This window comes from Hylobates moloch, unplaced genomic scaffold, assembly GCF_009828535.3.
Source record: "Hylobates moloch isolate HMO894 unplaced genomic scaffold, HMol_V3 SCAFFOLD_15, whole genome shotgun sequence".
Lineage (NCBI taxonomy): Eukaryota > Metazoa > Chordata > Mammalia > Primates > Hylobatidae > Hylobates > Hylobates moloch.
The window spans coordinates 6592350-6608964 of record NW_026652290.1 but is presented as its reverse complement, the minus strand read 5'-3'; the positions used below and the strand labels follow the sequence as shown (position 1 = coordinate 6608964).

General features: G+C 52.2%; 1 protein-coding gene across 1 annotated transcript; it reads right to left on the bottom strand.

The window, feature by feature from the left end:
• Positions 1 to 1863: 1863 nt before the first annotated feature.
• RNF213 (ring finger protein 213) lies at positions 1864 to 16385 on the bottom strand. The gene is made up of 3 exons (XM_032178046.2): positions 16266 to 16385; positions 7027 to 7190; positions 1864 to 2019 (listed from the first exon to the last, which is right to left on the bottom strand). Exons 1-3 carry the CDS (start codon positions 16360 to 16362, stop codon positions 1864 to 1866), a joined length of 417 nt encoding a protein of 138 aa, XP_032033937.1. The 5' UTR covers positions 16363 to 16385.
• Between the last annotated feature and the right edge of the window lie 230 nt (positions 16386 to 16615).

The following is a 16615-nucleotide window of genomic DNA, read 5'->3' as shown; positions in this document are numbered from 1 at the left end:
CTGTCAACTTCCAAAAATACAAAACCAGGCTAGGGTGGTGGTTTATGCCTGTAATCCCTGCACTTTGGGAGGCTGGGGCGGGAGAATCGCTTGAGCCCAGGAGTTTGAGACCAGCGTAGGTAACATAGCAAGACCCCATCTCTAACAAAAATTTTAAAAATTAATTGGGTGTGGTGGTGCACACCTGTAGTCCCAGCTACTCGGGAGGCTGAGGCACGAGGATTGCTTGAGCCCAAGAAGTCAAGGCTGCAATGAGCTGTGATTTTGCCACTGTGCTCCAGCCTGGGACACAGGGCGAGACCCTGCCTCAAAATAAAAACAAAAACAAAACCCACCAAACCCATTCAGAGCTACACTACTGTTATACGTTAATTAGTTGGTTAAGTTCCTGTGTCACTCTGGGTGACAGCAGACATCTCTGCAGTGCTAAACCTTCCATGTTCTCTCTGGGGAAGGGCCCACCTCTCCACTGACTTCACTGTCTGCTGAGCCCGAGCCTTCTCGCATGGCCTATGAATCCATCCTTTATTTTACAAGTTGCTTCTCATATTTTTATTGCTATTGTGAATGAGCTCTCCACCCACACTGTGCCTTAGGTCTGGGTAAGTCCAGCCCCGTGTGGACGCTGCCTTCATTTCCCAAGAGCTGCAGGAGTGGGCTCACGGCCAAGCCCCAGCCCACAGAGGAAAGAGCACGCCTGCCTTGAAGGCTTCTGCCTACACCTAAGACCTAGGACCGACCGCAGGTGGTGGATGCTCGGTAAATCGCCCTTCAATGACCACGTGACCATCTCGATGGGCCGGGGCTGGGGGGGAGTGCGGCGCGGGGAAGGCAGGGAGGCTGTCGCCCTCTGTAACAAAGTAATAAACTTCACAAGCATCACTCTTCAAGGTATGAAGCTCCCTTGCTTTTCCCCAAAAGCAAAAGTCCTTTCATGACATGTGTTAGCTAATTTCATTTTTGATACTATTAGTGAGTCCTGTAATACTCCTAAATGCTATAGAAAAAGTCAGGATTTGGGGCAGGCACAGTGGCTCATGTCTGTAATCCCAGCATTTTGGAAGGCCGAGATGGGTGGATCATTTGAGGCCAGGAGTTTGAGACCAGCCTGGCCAACATGGTGAAACCCCCTCTCTACTAAAAATACACAAAAAAAGGAGCCGGGCGTGGTGGCAGGCGCCTGTAATCCCAGCTACTCAGGAGGGTGAGGCAGGAGAATCGCTTGAACCCTGCATGCGGAGGTTGCAGTGAGCTGAGATCGTGCCACTGCACTCCAGCTTGTGCGACAGAGCGAGACTCTGTCTCAAAAAAATTAAAAAAAAGAAGGAAAGAAAAGAAAAAGTCAAGATTTCAACTTCCAGAAACCAGAGACTAAACTGAGCAGGGCTTCCACTACACCCCCATTGTGGCGAGCGCCATCCAAGACCTTGTGTTCAGGCAGAGGCCCGGTCAGGCCCCCATCTGCCTGGGCCTGGCCTTCTAGGCCCCCTTGGGCTCCCCTGCTGCTCTCTGTGGTGAAGCCTGTGTTGCTGGTGGAGCTTTAGCCAGGTGAGTGCAGCCAGGTTAAGTTTCTCCAGGTGTGCAAGGGGACAGCTGCACGGAGTAAAAAGGCAAGTGGAAGGATGGGGGTCAGAAGGGCAAGCACAATAAAGCTGAAATTCACCACTAGCAAAACGTCCTCAGAGTCACAAGAGCCAAGCCTGAATCAGCGTCGCTCTGTCACAGACCAAGGGTGACCCGAGAACACCCATCCTGGGCAGCCTTCCTCGACTGGCAGGGATTCGAGGGCTGGAAGTGCAAGGCGGACATGCCGGGCTGTGCCAGCATGCACGGGGGCGGGGAGGGTTCTGCCCAACTGTTGACTCAGACTACCTGCTCACAGTCTGCAGAAGGCACGCCGGCGGCCTCAAGCAGGGCTGCATCCTGCTTCCTTCTCTTGCTGGGTATGGCATTAGCAGCTTCCCACTCATCGGATATGAGGTCTACAGTAGCATCTACCAAAACCTCTGACGCAGCTCCCTGTTGAAACACGACCCCCTTCAGACAGGGCAGGGCTGTGCACCCCACGCACAGCTCCAGCAGACTCGCAAAGACCCCACCTCAGGGGCCACCTCCTTTCGGGAAGGCCCAGGCAGGGACACCCACGTGTGGGCACTGACCAGCTTCCCAGCACCCTCTGCCTCCAGGGCCCATGGACAGGAGGGTGTGGGAAGATGAAGAAGCAGCTCCTGCAGATGTGCAGGGCAAATCCACATAAGAGGAGAACTGCCCACACCAGAGGCGGCACCCTGCCAGGTTCACGGCACTCTGCCAAGCTGTCAGCACCCTACCAGGCTCCCAGCGCCCCTGGGCCTCCACACGAATGACTTGGCTTGTGCTCAGAGCACAGATGCACTGCAGAGACAGACCCAGAAGGTACAGGCAGGCCTGGGCACCCCAGGGCCAGCCAGGCCAGGCCTCCCGAGCCCCTAGAGGCGGAGGCGGGAAGTCTGGCCCCGCGGCGGGCATGCTCATCCGGCACCTCCCTTCCACACCGGGCATCGCCAGGAGACCTCACAGCAAGACGCCCAGCAGGAAGCTGAGGAAGGGAAGCTCCACCAGCAGCCTCCTGGCCTGCCGATGCCTCCAACCCAAATGACCCCTGGCTCCAGCAGTCTCCTCTTCCCTCACCACAGGAAGTACAACCCAGCAGCCAAGCCGAGCAGCCTCTCCAGAGGAAGAATCCACAAAGGACACCCGGTTAGTCAGCAACCAGCGGCCGCCAAAGGAGAGGCCAAGTGGAGGACGGCTGTGCCAAGGGACGGGCGCGGGCCCCTCTCTGTGCGCCCTCTCCCTCTCCACCCACCCCATGAATGCAGGTGAGGGCTGACCACGTGACTCTGCTGCAGGGTGAGGCTGGCCACGCAGCTCGCTGTCTCAGCTTCTGGGGCCACCTCCCTTGGCTCCCGGCACCCTCCTCACCATGGTTAGAATGCGGCGTCTGCGCTTAGAGAACCGTTCTCTAGAACGCATACACCACTCTCATCTTCAGAATTCAATAGGCTCCCTGTGGGATTGGGAAAATGCACAAAAGCCCTGTAAGCTCATCACCAGAGACACCCCATCAGCGTTCACCTGTGTTTTCACTCTGAACTTCTCTCATGTGTGGATACGTGTATATTTAGGCTTTTTTTTTTCTCTTTTTTTTTGAGACAGAGTCTCACTGTCGTCCAGGCTGTAGTGCAGTGTCTCAGTCTCGGCTCACTGCAACCTCTGCCTCCCAGGTTCAAGCAATTCTCCTGCCTCAGCCTCCTGAGTAGCTGGGATTACAGGCAAGCACCACCACACCCGGCTAATTTTTGTATTTTTAGTAGAGACGGGGGTTCCCCATTTTGGTCAGGCTGGTCTCGAACTCCTGACCTCAAGTGATCCACCCGCCTCAGCCTCCCAATGTGCTGGGATTACAGGTGAGAAGCCACCGGGCCTGGCCCTAGTTCCCATTTTCTTCACACCAGAAAGAAATCCCGCAGCAATGACTCCCTACTCCCCACTCCTCCCAGCCAACCACTAATCTGTGTTCTGTCTCCATGGATGAGTTTATCATGGATATCATGGAATATCAATGGAATCATATGTGGCCTCTTGTATCTGGCTTCTTTCATTTAGCATATTTTTGAGGTCCATCCACGCTGCAGCACAGATCCATATCGTATTCTTTGGGTTTTTTTGTTTGTTTGTTTTGAGAGTGAGTCTCGCTCTGTCGCCAGGCTGGAGTGCAGTGGTGCGATCTCGGCTCACTGCAACCTCCACCTCCCGGGTTCAAGTGATTCTCCTGCCTCAGCCGCCCAAGTAGCTGGGATTACAGGCATACGCCACCAGGCCCAGCTAAACTTTTTTTTGTATTTTTAGTAGAGACGGGGTTTCACCATGTTGGCCAGGATGTTCTCAACCTCCTGACCTCGTGATCCACCCACCTCAGCCTCCCACACTGCTGGGATGACAGGTGTGAGCCACCACACCTGGCCTAGGATAATTTTATGCTTAACTTTTGGATCAACTGCCTTGCTGCTTCCTTAGTGGCTGCAGCATTTAACATTCCCACCAACGCTGTACAACACTTCCAATTTCTCCACATTCTCATCAACATTTCTTATTTTCTTTCCTTCCTTCTCTCTCTCTTTTTTTGAGGCAGGATCTCACAGTCACCCAGTGAGCCACTGCGCCCGGCCCCTTTTATTGTTCTCTCCTTCGTGTTGGTTTTCTCTTGTTCAAGATTCCCTAGAAAATGTCTTCATTCTTTTCACATCTTCAGTGTCAACTCTACATTTTACAAATTCAAGCAGATTTCCACTAGTAAAAAATACATAAATAAAAAATAGGGCGGGCATGGTGGCTCACGCCTGTAATCCCAGCACTTTGGGAGGCTGAGGTGGGCAGATCACCTGAAGTCAGGAGTTCAAGACCAGCCTGACCAACATGGAGAAACCCCGTCTCTACTAAAAATACAAAATTAGTCGGGCATGGTGGTGCATGCCTGTAATCCCAGCTAGTTGGGAGGCTGAGGCAGGAGAATCGCTTGAACCCGGGAGGTGGACGTTGCTGTGAGCCGAGATCACGCCATTGCACCCTAGTTTGGCAACAGGAGCGAAACTCCGTCTCAAAAATAAATAAATAAATAAATAAATAAACAAACAAACAAATAAAGTTTATGTTCCTTTGGCTTGTTGCCAATTAGTGGTTTGATGGAGATTTCCTTAAACACCTACAGCCAAAACATGGAAAAGAAAAAAAAAAAAACACTGGCCAGGCATAGTGGCTCACGCCTGTAATCCCAGCATTCTGGGAGGCTGAGGCGGGTGGATCACAAGGTCAGGAGATCAAGACCACCCTGGCTAACACAGTGAAACCCCATCTCTACTAAAAATACAAAAAATTAGGCAGGCGTGGTGGCGGGTGCCTGTAGTCCCAGCTACTCGGGAGGCTGAAGTAGGAGAATCACTTGAGGCAAAGGTTGCAGCTGAGCTGCAATGGCGCCACTGCATTCCAGCCTGGGCGACACAGCGAGACTCCATCTCAAAAAAAAAGAAAAAAAGAAAAAGAAAAAATAATACTCTCTCTGTCTCTGTAGACTGGCCCTGAGTTGGGGCACTCCTCCCACACTCAGCCTGCCTTCCTTCCAGCCTGCGCTGAGGTCTTCTCAGGTCTTTTTCGAGCACGTCCTGCTCGAGCATTTGTGTGACTTTCTAGATTCCTCATTATTCACGGAAACTTTTCAAAATTTTATTCCCCCAAGTAACTCAATTCTTAGCTTTTCCTCTGTCTTTGGACGGGTTTATTGTTTGCCCCAGATGGCAAAGGGTTTATTCATTTGCCTTCAATGTTTTCAAGGAACACCATCCACATTGCCACTTTTCCACTCTGACGGAGTTCCAAATTAGGGATAAAAAGGCAGTTACCCAAACTTTCTGCATCCCATGTGGTCCAGGCTTGGGGGTGGCCTTGGCTGCTCTGGAAGGGATTACTCTCCAAGGGAATGACACAAGCACACACACACCCCACTCCCACACACCCCAACATACACACACACCCCACTCACCCCACTCACACACACCCAACACACACATCCAACACACACACACCCCACTCACACACCCCCAACTCACATACCCCAACACACACACACACACACCCAACACACACACACCCCACTCACACATCCAACACACACACCCCACTCACACATACCACTCACACCACTCACACACCCCCAACACACACACATCCCACTCACACCACTCACACAGCCCCCAACACATACCCCACTCACACCCCACACTCACCCCACTCACCCCCCACAGACCACAACACTGCAGCTGCATCACTTCCCACCACAGCCCAGCCATGGAGTGCCACCTACAAGGAACGACAGACAGAAAGCCAGCCCCAGTGCAGACACAGAAAGACAGCTTCCCCTTCTGCGTGCCCAGCAAGAAACCCGGGAGCTGACACTGCCCTCTGGGTCTTCCCAGGCCGCGCTAGAGCCCGGGAGCCCTTCTCTTCCAACCATTCTCCTTGAACTTGTCCAGGACGCTCCCCTCGAAAGCCTCGCCTAGTGCTCCAACTGGGAATCTTACCAAGGATGCATTCTCTTGGTGTCTAACGCCTAGGGGGCTGCTCAAGGCCAGAGGGAGCCAAAAGGTGGCTCAGCCACACCCTTCTAAGAAGGGCAACGTGCCAGCCAGCACATTTCCAGAGCACCCACCCCACACCCAAAGCTTCAAAGCCCCTCTGGGCATGCAACCTCAATGCAGAGGCCTACAGAAGCACAAGACACGCACCCAGCGGACGCTCCGGTCCCTGCCCCGAAGCTGCAAGGCACCTCTGAGCTTGCACCCTCAATGCAAAGAGACCCACAGAAGCTTGGGACACAGATACACACGGCAGAAGCTCAGGCCCCACCCCCAGCCACAGCTTCTGAGAGACACATGCGTATTGGGTCTGGTAGAAAGACAAGGAAGGTGGAGGCCGGGCGCAGTGGCTCATGGGCACAGTAGCATCCCAGCACTTTGGGAGGCCGAGGTGGGTGGATCTCCTGAGGTCAGGAGTTTGAGACCAACCTGACCAACATGGTGAAACCCCGTCCCTACTAAATACAAAAAATTAGCTGGTCATGGTGGTGCAGGCCTGTAGTCTCAGCTACTTGGGAGGCTGAGGCAGGAGAATTACTTGAAACCAGGAGGTGGAGGCTGCAGTGAGCCGAGATCGCACCACTGCACTCCAGCCTGGGCAACAAGAGCGAAACTCTGTCTCAAAAAAAAAAAAAAAAGAAAAAGAAAAAGAAGGTGGAGGCCCCAGGGGGTCTGGAACCCACAGACTCCAGCCAGAGATCAATCAGGTGCAGAAGGGACAGCTCTGCTGCTGCCCTGTGGGCAGGTTCAATGGGCTGGGCCGTGGTGGCATTTTCGGGGGCCAGCTGGACAGCTGTGTAGTGAGATTATCCTTGGCAGAGTGAGCGCGGGGAGAGGGGAGCCGGGGCAGTGCACTCACTTCTTGGACGGTCCAGGAGGCATCAGAACAGGGCTCGTCGGGGTCTTCTTGCCAACTGTCTGAGCCCGGGGACAAGCACGGGTCCCCTTCCTCCTTCAGCTCCTGCCCACACTCCATTTCACCCTCCGGGGCTGACACCATTGTGGAGTTCTTGTTCTCAGAATCTGTAACGGCAGATGAAGGAAGGGTCAAATCTCAGAGAGAAGCGAGTGAGTGTTTGGAAGGAAAAACAGATCCTCCCCACGAGTGCATGGAGAGATTCACCCTGTTCTCCCTCCGAGGTCCTGCACTGGGCCTGCTGATGTGAGCAGGGTAGGGGTTCTGCTCCAGGTGGGTAGGAGGGAACCAGGGACCCCAGTTTCAGCACAACAAGGGGTGAATCAGACAGAAAGACCACGCCATCCTAGCATCCAGCCCCTTCCTCCCAACGTCCAGATGAGTGGATTCACCTGACTCTGTACTAGGATGTCAGCACACCTCGGGCACCTCTAAAACAGAGCCTGTTATGCTTTCCTCCCCTACTGTAGACATTCCTCCTGTCTTCCCCAGGGTGGGCACTCTCCCAGTGGCGGCCCAGGGGTCTCCCACTGCTTCCCTTGTCCTGGCACTAAGGCATCTGCCCGCCCAGCTGCTCTGCCTCCAGATTCTCACCCATGCAGAGCTGCCATGCAGACAGCATGGAGCACCCGCTCTGCCAGCCCCACACTCACTCTAGCCTTCACTGTGGTGTGGACGTGTTTTGTCTGTCCCCACCAAAACTCATGTTGATCCCCAGTATGCCAGTGCTGGGAGGCAGGGCTGGGGGGAGTTCTGTGGGTCATGAGGGCGAATCCCTCACGAATGGCTTGGTGCCATTTGTGGTCATGGGTTCTCACTCTTGAGAGGCTGGTTTACTCCCCTTGGGAATGGATTAGCACCCGCCAGGTGGGTTGTTAGGAAGCCAAGGTGCCCCATCAGGCTTCGTCTTTCACAGCTGTCAGCATCCCCGGCGGCCTACTCTGCCACGTGGCACAAAAGCCCTCACCAGAAGCCAGGGCCAGGCCCTGAACTTCTCAGTCTGCAGAACTGTGAGCTAAATAAACCTCTTTTCTCTACATTTTATTTTTGTTATTTATTTATTTTATTTTATTTTATTATTTTATTTTGAGATGGAGTCCTGCTCTGTCGCCCAGGCTGGAGTGCAGGGGCACAATCTCGGCTCACTGCAAGCTCCACCTCCTAGGTTCAAGCAATTCTCCTGCCTCAGCCTCCCAAGTAGCTGGGATTACAGGTGCCCACCACATCCAGCTAATTTTTGTGTTTTTAGTAGAGAAGGGGGTGTCAGAATCTTGGCCAGGATGGTCTTGAACTCCTGACCTCGTGATCCACCCATCTTGGCCTCTCAAAGTGCTGGGATTACAGGTGTGTGAGTCACCCCACCCAGCCTCTTTTCTTTTTCTTTCTTTTTTTTTTTTTTTTGAGATGGAGTCTCACTCTGTCACACCGGGCTGGAGTGCAGTGGTGCAAACTCGGCTCACTGCAACCTCCGCCTCCTGGGTTCAAGCGATTCTCCTGCCTCAGCCTCGGGAGTAGCTGGGATTACAGGCACCCGCCACCACACCAGGCCTTTTCTTTTTCAATTACCCAGGCTCGGGTACTCTTATGGCAACAGAAAATGGACGAAAACACCCTTCAAGGAGTCCCTGTTTTCAATCCTGGGTCTGGACGACCCCACCTCTCCCTGACGCACACTCCAGATGGTGCCAGGCCAAGCCTGCTTTTCTGTACAGAACCTTCTCTCTGCCTGATCCCCACAGACCCTTCTCCAAGGCCCCAAGCCAGTCCCAGCTGCGCCCCTCTGGACACTTCATTCCCACGCCCGTTTCCAGCACCTGGTTTTGTCACTGCCCTCTCCTCCTCTGAGATCTGGAAGGCAGGGACCATACAGACCTTTTTCCCTTTGAGTACCCAGTGTTGGCGTAGCCAAGAGCTCAAGAATTCGTGAAGTTCCTTAGGAGGACTCAAAATTGATAACAAATCCTCTAAACGTCTACATACATAGACACATATGAAACATCACAGCCAGAAGGTAAGAGCTGGAGAAAGATCTGCAACAGGCGGCCCAAGGCCCCATCCTTTGAGAGCTGATATTTCACATACACCAGGGATTCTGAGCCTGCCCCTCCCACCAACCTCCCCTCCCACCAAGGGCGGGCCCTGACTAGCCTAATCCAATCAGGGCCTGATCTTTACCCTGGCACTAGTGATTGACTAAGGGAAGGGCCAACCAGCAAGAAGTATAGAAGCATCCATACTTCTAGACCCTTACTGGAGTTTCTGCCACTCAGTGCATCCTGGAAAGACCATGAGGTGGTGCTGGGAAACCACTGTCTGTTCTCCTCCACCTGCAGACAAAGCTGGCAGTGGAGAAGGGCAGAGCTGTCAGGATCAGAGAAATGGAGCAGAGCCCTAGTACACTTGAACCCCTCAAGCCTGGACTTGGGCAACAGTGGCACAGCACGTTTCTCTTGCTGAGCAAGCCTAGGAGAGCTGGATTTCAGGCTGTGCCCAGTATAAACAGTCCCAACAACCACAAGGACCAACCAAAGCAAAACTAGCTTGCCTAAAGAAAGACAGGCCGCTCAAGGAAATACACATACAAGTGGTCTCTTAACTTCCAAAGAGATGCCTGCCACGCCCACTGATGAAGGAAATCAGAACGGAGCCCCCGCAGTGCCATTTCCACCCAACCACTGGCACAGATTGACAAGATCAATCATTCTGAATGCTGGAGAGAATCTGAGTAGAAATCTAGAAGGCAGAGACACTGCCAGTGAGTGGCCAGAGAAGCTTTGTGCAGGGGATTTGAAGAGATTTGCATTGTAAATGTGCCAGCCTGAAGCCAGCAGGCTAGTGGCTGGGAATCTGTCCTCCAGATGGCCAGCCTGGCTCAGAGGGCAAAGTCACCATGCAAGCATGCAGCCCAGCAGCCTGTGTCGTGGCAAAACAGCGGGACAAGGGAAGCGCCTAGGACAGGCCTGTTGCTGAGTCAGGCCCTGCTGGGTGGGAGAGCCAGGGAGGCTGCTGAGGTCTGACCTCCACTAGAGGCCTCAGCCACTGTACATGAAAATAGCAAGGCATGGGTAGGGCATGAGCTGCCACTCACATTAACGTGTGTGTGTGCGCGCACACGTTCACGCAGAGATGTCTAGAAGAGGACACACCAGTTTACAGTGTTGCTCTGGGGAATGTGACAGTCCTGGCCCAGGGTGAGGAAACTTCGTGCTATTTTATGTCCTCCTGTAACATGTGGGTCATTTGTCAACCAGCATTTACATTTTTATAATCATAAGTAGCTGGATTCAGAAATAAGAGACATACTTAACTAGCACTTCCTAAACAATGTACATGTTAACTCATTAAATACTCACAGGTACTTGTATAGAACAGGGTTATCCAGAGAGCAGAACTATAGGATATGTAGGTAGGTAGGTAGACAGGTAGATAGGTAGATAGATGGATGGATGGACGGATGGATAAATAAGATGGGATAGATGAATGGACAGATACATAGATAGATACATTGATAGAACAGATGGATGGATGGATGGATGAATAGACAGATAAGCTAGATGAGTAGACAGATGATAGATGATAGATAGATAGATAGATAGATAGATAGATAGATAGATAGATAGATAAACAGATGGGATAGATGGACGGATAGATAGTATAGATGGATGGACAGATAGATGGATAGATGAATGGATGGATAGAAAGGATGGATGGATGGATGGATGGATAGAATAGATGGATGGATAGATAGATGGATGGATGGATAGATAAATAGATGATAGGATAGATGGATAGGTGGATAGACAGATAGGGTAGGTGGACAGATAGGGTAGATGGATGGATAGATGGTGTGCTAGTTAATATCAGGTGTCAATTTGATTGGGTTGAAGGATGCCTAGATAGTTGGTAAAGTATTGTTCTGTGTGTGTCTGTGAGGGTGTTGTCAGAGGAGACTGACATTTGAGTCAATGCACTGGGAGAGGGAGACCCACGCTCAATGTGGGTGGGCACCATCCAGTCAGCTGCCAGGATGGCTAGAACAAAGCAGGCAGAAGGTGGGGTAAGCTGGCTCGCTGAGTCTTCTGGCTTTCATCTTCCTCCTATGCTGGATGCTTCCTCACGTTCCTCCTGCCCTTGGACATAAGACTCCAGGTTCTTTGTTCTTTGGAATCTTGGACTTACACCAATGGTTTGCCAGGGGGATCTCGGGTCTTTGGCCGCAGACTGACGGCTGCACTGTCGGCTTCCCTGCTTTTGAGGCTTCTGGACTCAGACTGAGCAACTACTGGCTTCTTTCTTTCCCAGCTTGCAGATGGCCTATCATGGGACTTTACCTTGTGATTGTGTGAGCCAATTCTCCATAATACACTCCCTTTCTTACAGACATAGATCCTATTAGTTCTGTCCCTCTAGAGAACCCTAATACAGACTTATAGATAGATGGATAGATAGGATAGATAAGATGGATGGATAGTTACATGGATGAATGGATGGATGGATAATTGATAGAAGACAGATGACAGAAGACAGACAGACACACACACAGACAGACAGACGGATGGATGGATGGATGGATGGATGGATGGATGGATGGATGGATGGATAGATGGATGGACAAACAGATGGATGAGACAGGACGTATTAGGAGAATTGGCTCACACGACTACGGAGGCTGAGAAGTCACCATTTGGTTAAGCTTATGATCATTCATTTTCATTCCCAAGATCCACCCGTCTTCCACAAAGGCCAAATAGGGGAGGTGAATGGGAATCCCCACCCCTGCATCTTTGGAGTGCTTGGAGGTGGCACTAATCCCTGCAGTCCCTCCAGGGATGCAGTACTGCTTTTTTTTTTTTTTTTCTGAGACAGGGTCTCACTGTCAACCCAGGCTGGAGTGCAGTGGTGTGATCATGGCTCACTGCGGCGTTGACCTCCTGGGCTCCAGCAATCCTGCCATGCACGCCCATGCTCACCGTAGCACGATTCACAATAGCCAAGATACGGAATCCACCAACTATCCAACAATGGACGATGAAGAAAATGTGGTACGTATACACAATGGAATACTACTCGGCCTTAAAAAAGAATAAAACTGGCCAGGAGCAATGGTTCATGCCTATAGCCCAAGTACTTTGGGAGGCAGAGGCAGGGGGATCACTTGAGGTCAGCAATGCTTATAAGGAGAAACCCTGTCTCTAATAAAAAATACAAAATGAGCCAGACGTGGTGGCACACACCTGTAATCCCAGCTACTTGGGAGGCTGAGGCAGGAGAATCACTTGAACCTGGGAGGCAGAGGTTGCAGTGAGCCAAGGACCAGCCACTGCACTCCAGCCTGGGAGACAGACCAAGACCCTGTCTCAAAAAAAAAAAAAAGAAAAGAAAAGTAAATCTGCTGTTGAGTAGAGCCACCTCCATCAATAGCCTTAGCCAGATCTTCTGGAGAACTTACTGCAGCTTCTCCAGCAGCGCTCGCTGCTTCGCCTTGCACTTTTATGTTATGGAGATGACTGCTTTCCTAAAACCTCATAAACCAATCTCTGCTAGCTTCAGGATCTTCTCTGCAGCTTCCTCAACTCTGTTAGCCTGTGTGGAATTGTGGCTACAGGAGAGTTAGGGCTTTACTGTGGATTCGGCTGCGGTTTAAAGGAATGTTGTGACTGGTTTGATCTCTCCAGACATCGCAAACTCTCTCCATATCAGCAATAAGGCTGTTTCACTCTCTAATCATTTGTGTGTTCATTGGAGTAGCACTTTTTTTCTGTTCTGAGATGGAGTCTCGCTCTGTCGCCAGGCTGGAGTGCAGTGGCGTGATCTCGGCTCACTGCAACCTCCACCTCCTGGATTCAAGTGATTCTCTCCTGCCTCAGCCTCCCGAGTAGCTGGGACTACAGGTACACGCCACCATACCTAGCTAATTTTTGTATTTTTAGTAGACATAGGTTTTCACCATATTGGCCAGGATGGTCTCTTTTTTCTTTCTTTCTTTTTTTCTCTTTTTTTAGCCTCCCAAAGTGCTGGGGGCACTTTTAATTTCTTTCAGAAACTTTTCCTTTGCATTTACAACTTGGCTAACCATTTGGTGCAAGAGGCCTAGCTATCAGCCTATCTCAGCTTTCAATATGCCTTCCTCAAGAAGCTTTATCATGTCTACCTCTTGATTTAAAGTGAGAGACATGAGGCCAGGTGCGGTGGGTGGCTCACACCTGTAATCCCAGCACTTTGAGAGGCCAAGGTGGGCGGATCACTTGAGGTCAGGAGTTTGAGACCAACCTGGCCAACATGGTGAAACGCCATCTCTACTAAAAATATAAAAAATAGCTGAGGGTGGTGCCTCACGCCTGTAATCCCTGCTACTTGGGAGGCTGAGGCAGGAACGTCGCTTGAACCTGGGAGGTGAAGGTTGCAGTGAGCTGAAATGGCACCACTGCACTCCAGCCTGGGTGACAGAGCAAGGCTCTTGTCTCAAAACAATGAAATAAAATTTTAAAAAATAAAGTGAGAGGCAAGAGACTCTTCTTTTCACTTGAGCACTGAGAGGCCACTGTAAGGCTTTTTCTTTTTCTTTTCTTTTAAGACAGGGTCTCACTGTCACCCAGGCTGGAGTGCAGTGGGACCATCATGGCTTACTGCAGCCTCGACTTCCCAGGCTCAAGTGATCCTCCTGCTCCAGCTAATTCTTGTACTTTTTTTTTTTTTTTTTTTGTAGAGATGGGGGCTCCACCATGTTGCCTAGGCTGCTCTCGAACTCCTGGGCTCAAGCGATCTACTCACCTCGGCCTCCCAAAGTGCTGGGATTACAGGCGTGAACCACCACGCCTAGCAAGGTGGGCCACCTTTTGATCCATGTTTCAGCCAACCAAACAAAGACTCAGAGGCCTTCCTAACTCCACCAGCTGCAACATGAAATGCATAATGTCTGCTAGTGGGCCCACACTACTAAACTCAACCTGATCCAACTTTATATCATTTGGAACTCAATGTCTCCAGCCTGGCCAGGGGCTTCCCATGTCCCCACCCCAACTTGAAAGATCCCATCCTTTGCCACCCAATGTCCTCACTTTTTTTTCTTTTAATACAGAGATGGAGTCTTTCTACATTGCCCAGGCTGGTCTCAAACTCCTAGGCTCAAGTGATCTTCACACCTCGGCCTGCAAACATGCTGGGGTTGTAGGTGTGAACCATGGCATCCGGCTTAAGTGCCCCCACTTTAACAGTAGACACTCTGCATGCCTGGGAGCTCAGCTTTCGTTTTCACTCAGCTAATCACATGAGAGCTGGTGCTCGATTTTCTGCAATTTCAATCCTGTGATTACAGGAGAGAAGATTCTGACCCAGGTCACACTAAGAAACTCTCAGATCATTTATGCAGAGCTACAGCCCAGACATCGAATCCCTGAGTTCACCCTTTTCACCACTTTCTCAGTGACGCTGGGGGCAACCAGCCAGCATCACTGTATTTCTCGGTTTTCGATAAATGTTCAAAAGCATCATGTACAGAGTCACCAAATTCCTGGCCTCTTACAAGTGGTGAATTAGGACTCAAGTGCATTTGCTTTGCATGCCTCTAGAAACAGTTCATGCTGTGCACTACCAGTGCTCTCCGTGCTATTATTAATAGAAGTGGAGCCCTTAGGCCGGGCACAGTGGCTCACACCTGTAATCCCAGCACTTTGCGAGGCCGAGGCAGGTGGATCACCTGAGGTCAGGAGTTCAAAACCAGCCTGGCCAACATGGCGAAACCCCGTCTCTACTAAAAATACAAAAATTAGCCAGGGATGGTGGTGGGTGCCAGTAGTCCCAGCTACTTGGGAAGCTGAGGCAGAAGAATCACTTGAACCCGGGAGGCAGAGGTTGCAGTGAGCCGAGATCGCACCACTGCACTCCACCCAGAGCAACAAGAGCAAAAAAAACTCCCTCTTAAAAAAAAAAAAAAAAAAAGAACATGGAAGGACTGGGGCTCACATACTTGAAGGACAACATCAGAGAGACCCCATGGCAAGCAGCTGGGCAAAGACTGAAAGACGGGAAGGAGGGAGGCAGGCCGCCCTCTGGGGAAGGGTGGTGCAAAGGCCCTGCGGTGGAAGCACACCTAGTGTATCCAGGAAGGGCCAGAAGGTGGTGGGCTCTGGGGGCAGGAGAGGGAGCCAAGAGGACTGGGGTGGGCAGCCATCTATGTAGAACCTTGTGGCCACCGTAAGGGCTCCTGCTTGTCCTGAGTTACAGCGGGGGCAGGGGCGGATTTTGTAAGGGGGTCTGTGGTTTGACTGTCTGCTGTGCTGAGCAGGAAGCAGGAAGGCAGCATGCAGGGCGGAGGCGGGGAGACCATCAGAGCCCTCTGCATGTGGGGCATGGAGGAAGGAGAGGGCCCCCAGGGTGATGGGTCCGACAGAAGCAGCTGGAAGAATGAGGTGCCCTCACCAGTGGAGGTGGGGCTGGACTTGGGACACAGGAAGGTTGAAGGTCTGGCGGCTGCTAGTTATAGGGTTGGTGTTTAAAACCCCGGAGGAGGGGAACCAGTCTGAGGCCCCAGAAGCCAACAAAATTGAGGATGGACTCAGGATGGTCAGCAGGCAAGGCCCGCCTGACACTGCCCCGCTCCTGTCTCTCCACTGGCCTCCCGAGCCAGGGAGGTGCCTGGGCAAGTCCTGAGGCCCCCTCATGGCCCCTCACAAACTAACCCAGGCAGAGGTCTCAACCCCTGCAAAGCCTCGAACTCTGCTTCCCTGCAGCATCCTCTGACACCCTCTCCGAAGCCCTCAGCTCAGCCCGACACTTCTCGTTCCCAAGGGGAGGAGAACTGTGAGCTCTCTCTAGGAAATAAAACTGAAACTTTTCAAAAGCAGGAACCTCCAGCAAAGACCCCCACAAAACTTCTTGTTTTGTCCCCTCCCTGCCCTGGCCCTGCCCTCTCCTCCCACTGGGGTGGGGTCACTCAGGCCGGGCCTGAACGAGGGACGGAGGCATTGGGTGATGGTTTCCTGGCTTGACCTGTGTGGGAGACTAATCTATGCCACCCCAAAACAGACTCTGTGGTCACTTTTGAGATGGCTATTCAGAGCCACAGAGGACCTCGGCCCCACCGGGGCTGCCTGCTGCCCAGGGTTTCCATTTCCTGGAAGGGAGGTGAGACATCTCCAGGGGTCCCCACTGCCCCAGCCTCCACCAGCGCCCCCGGGCCTCACCTGCTATGGGGGCTGCAGGAGGCAGCCTCTCTCCGCACTGGCTGCAGAACCTGGGGGCTTCCTCCTTGGAGACATGCTGGCACGAAGGACACTCCATGGGTCCTGCTGGGACTGCCCTGCAGATCCAGAAACAAGAGCAGGAGTCGCCGGCAGCCAGCTATATACCACATCTCCTGTCATGTGACCACAGCTTCAGTTTCATTTTCCGGGAAAGTGAGATCACAGCAGCCCAGCTGGTCCCCTGGTTGATCGAAACCCAACAGGAGCACAGCCCAAGCCCAGCCCCTCCCGGCTCTCTGCCGGGAGCCCCCTTGGCTCTCAAGCTTTTGCAGTCTCTGCCCTGGTCCCTC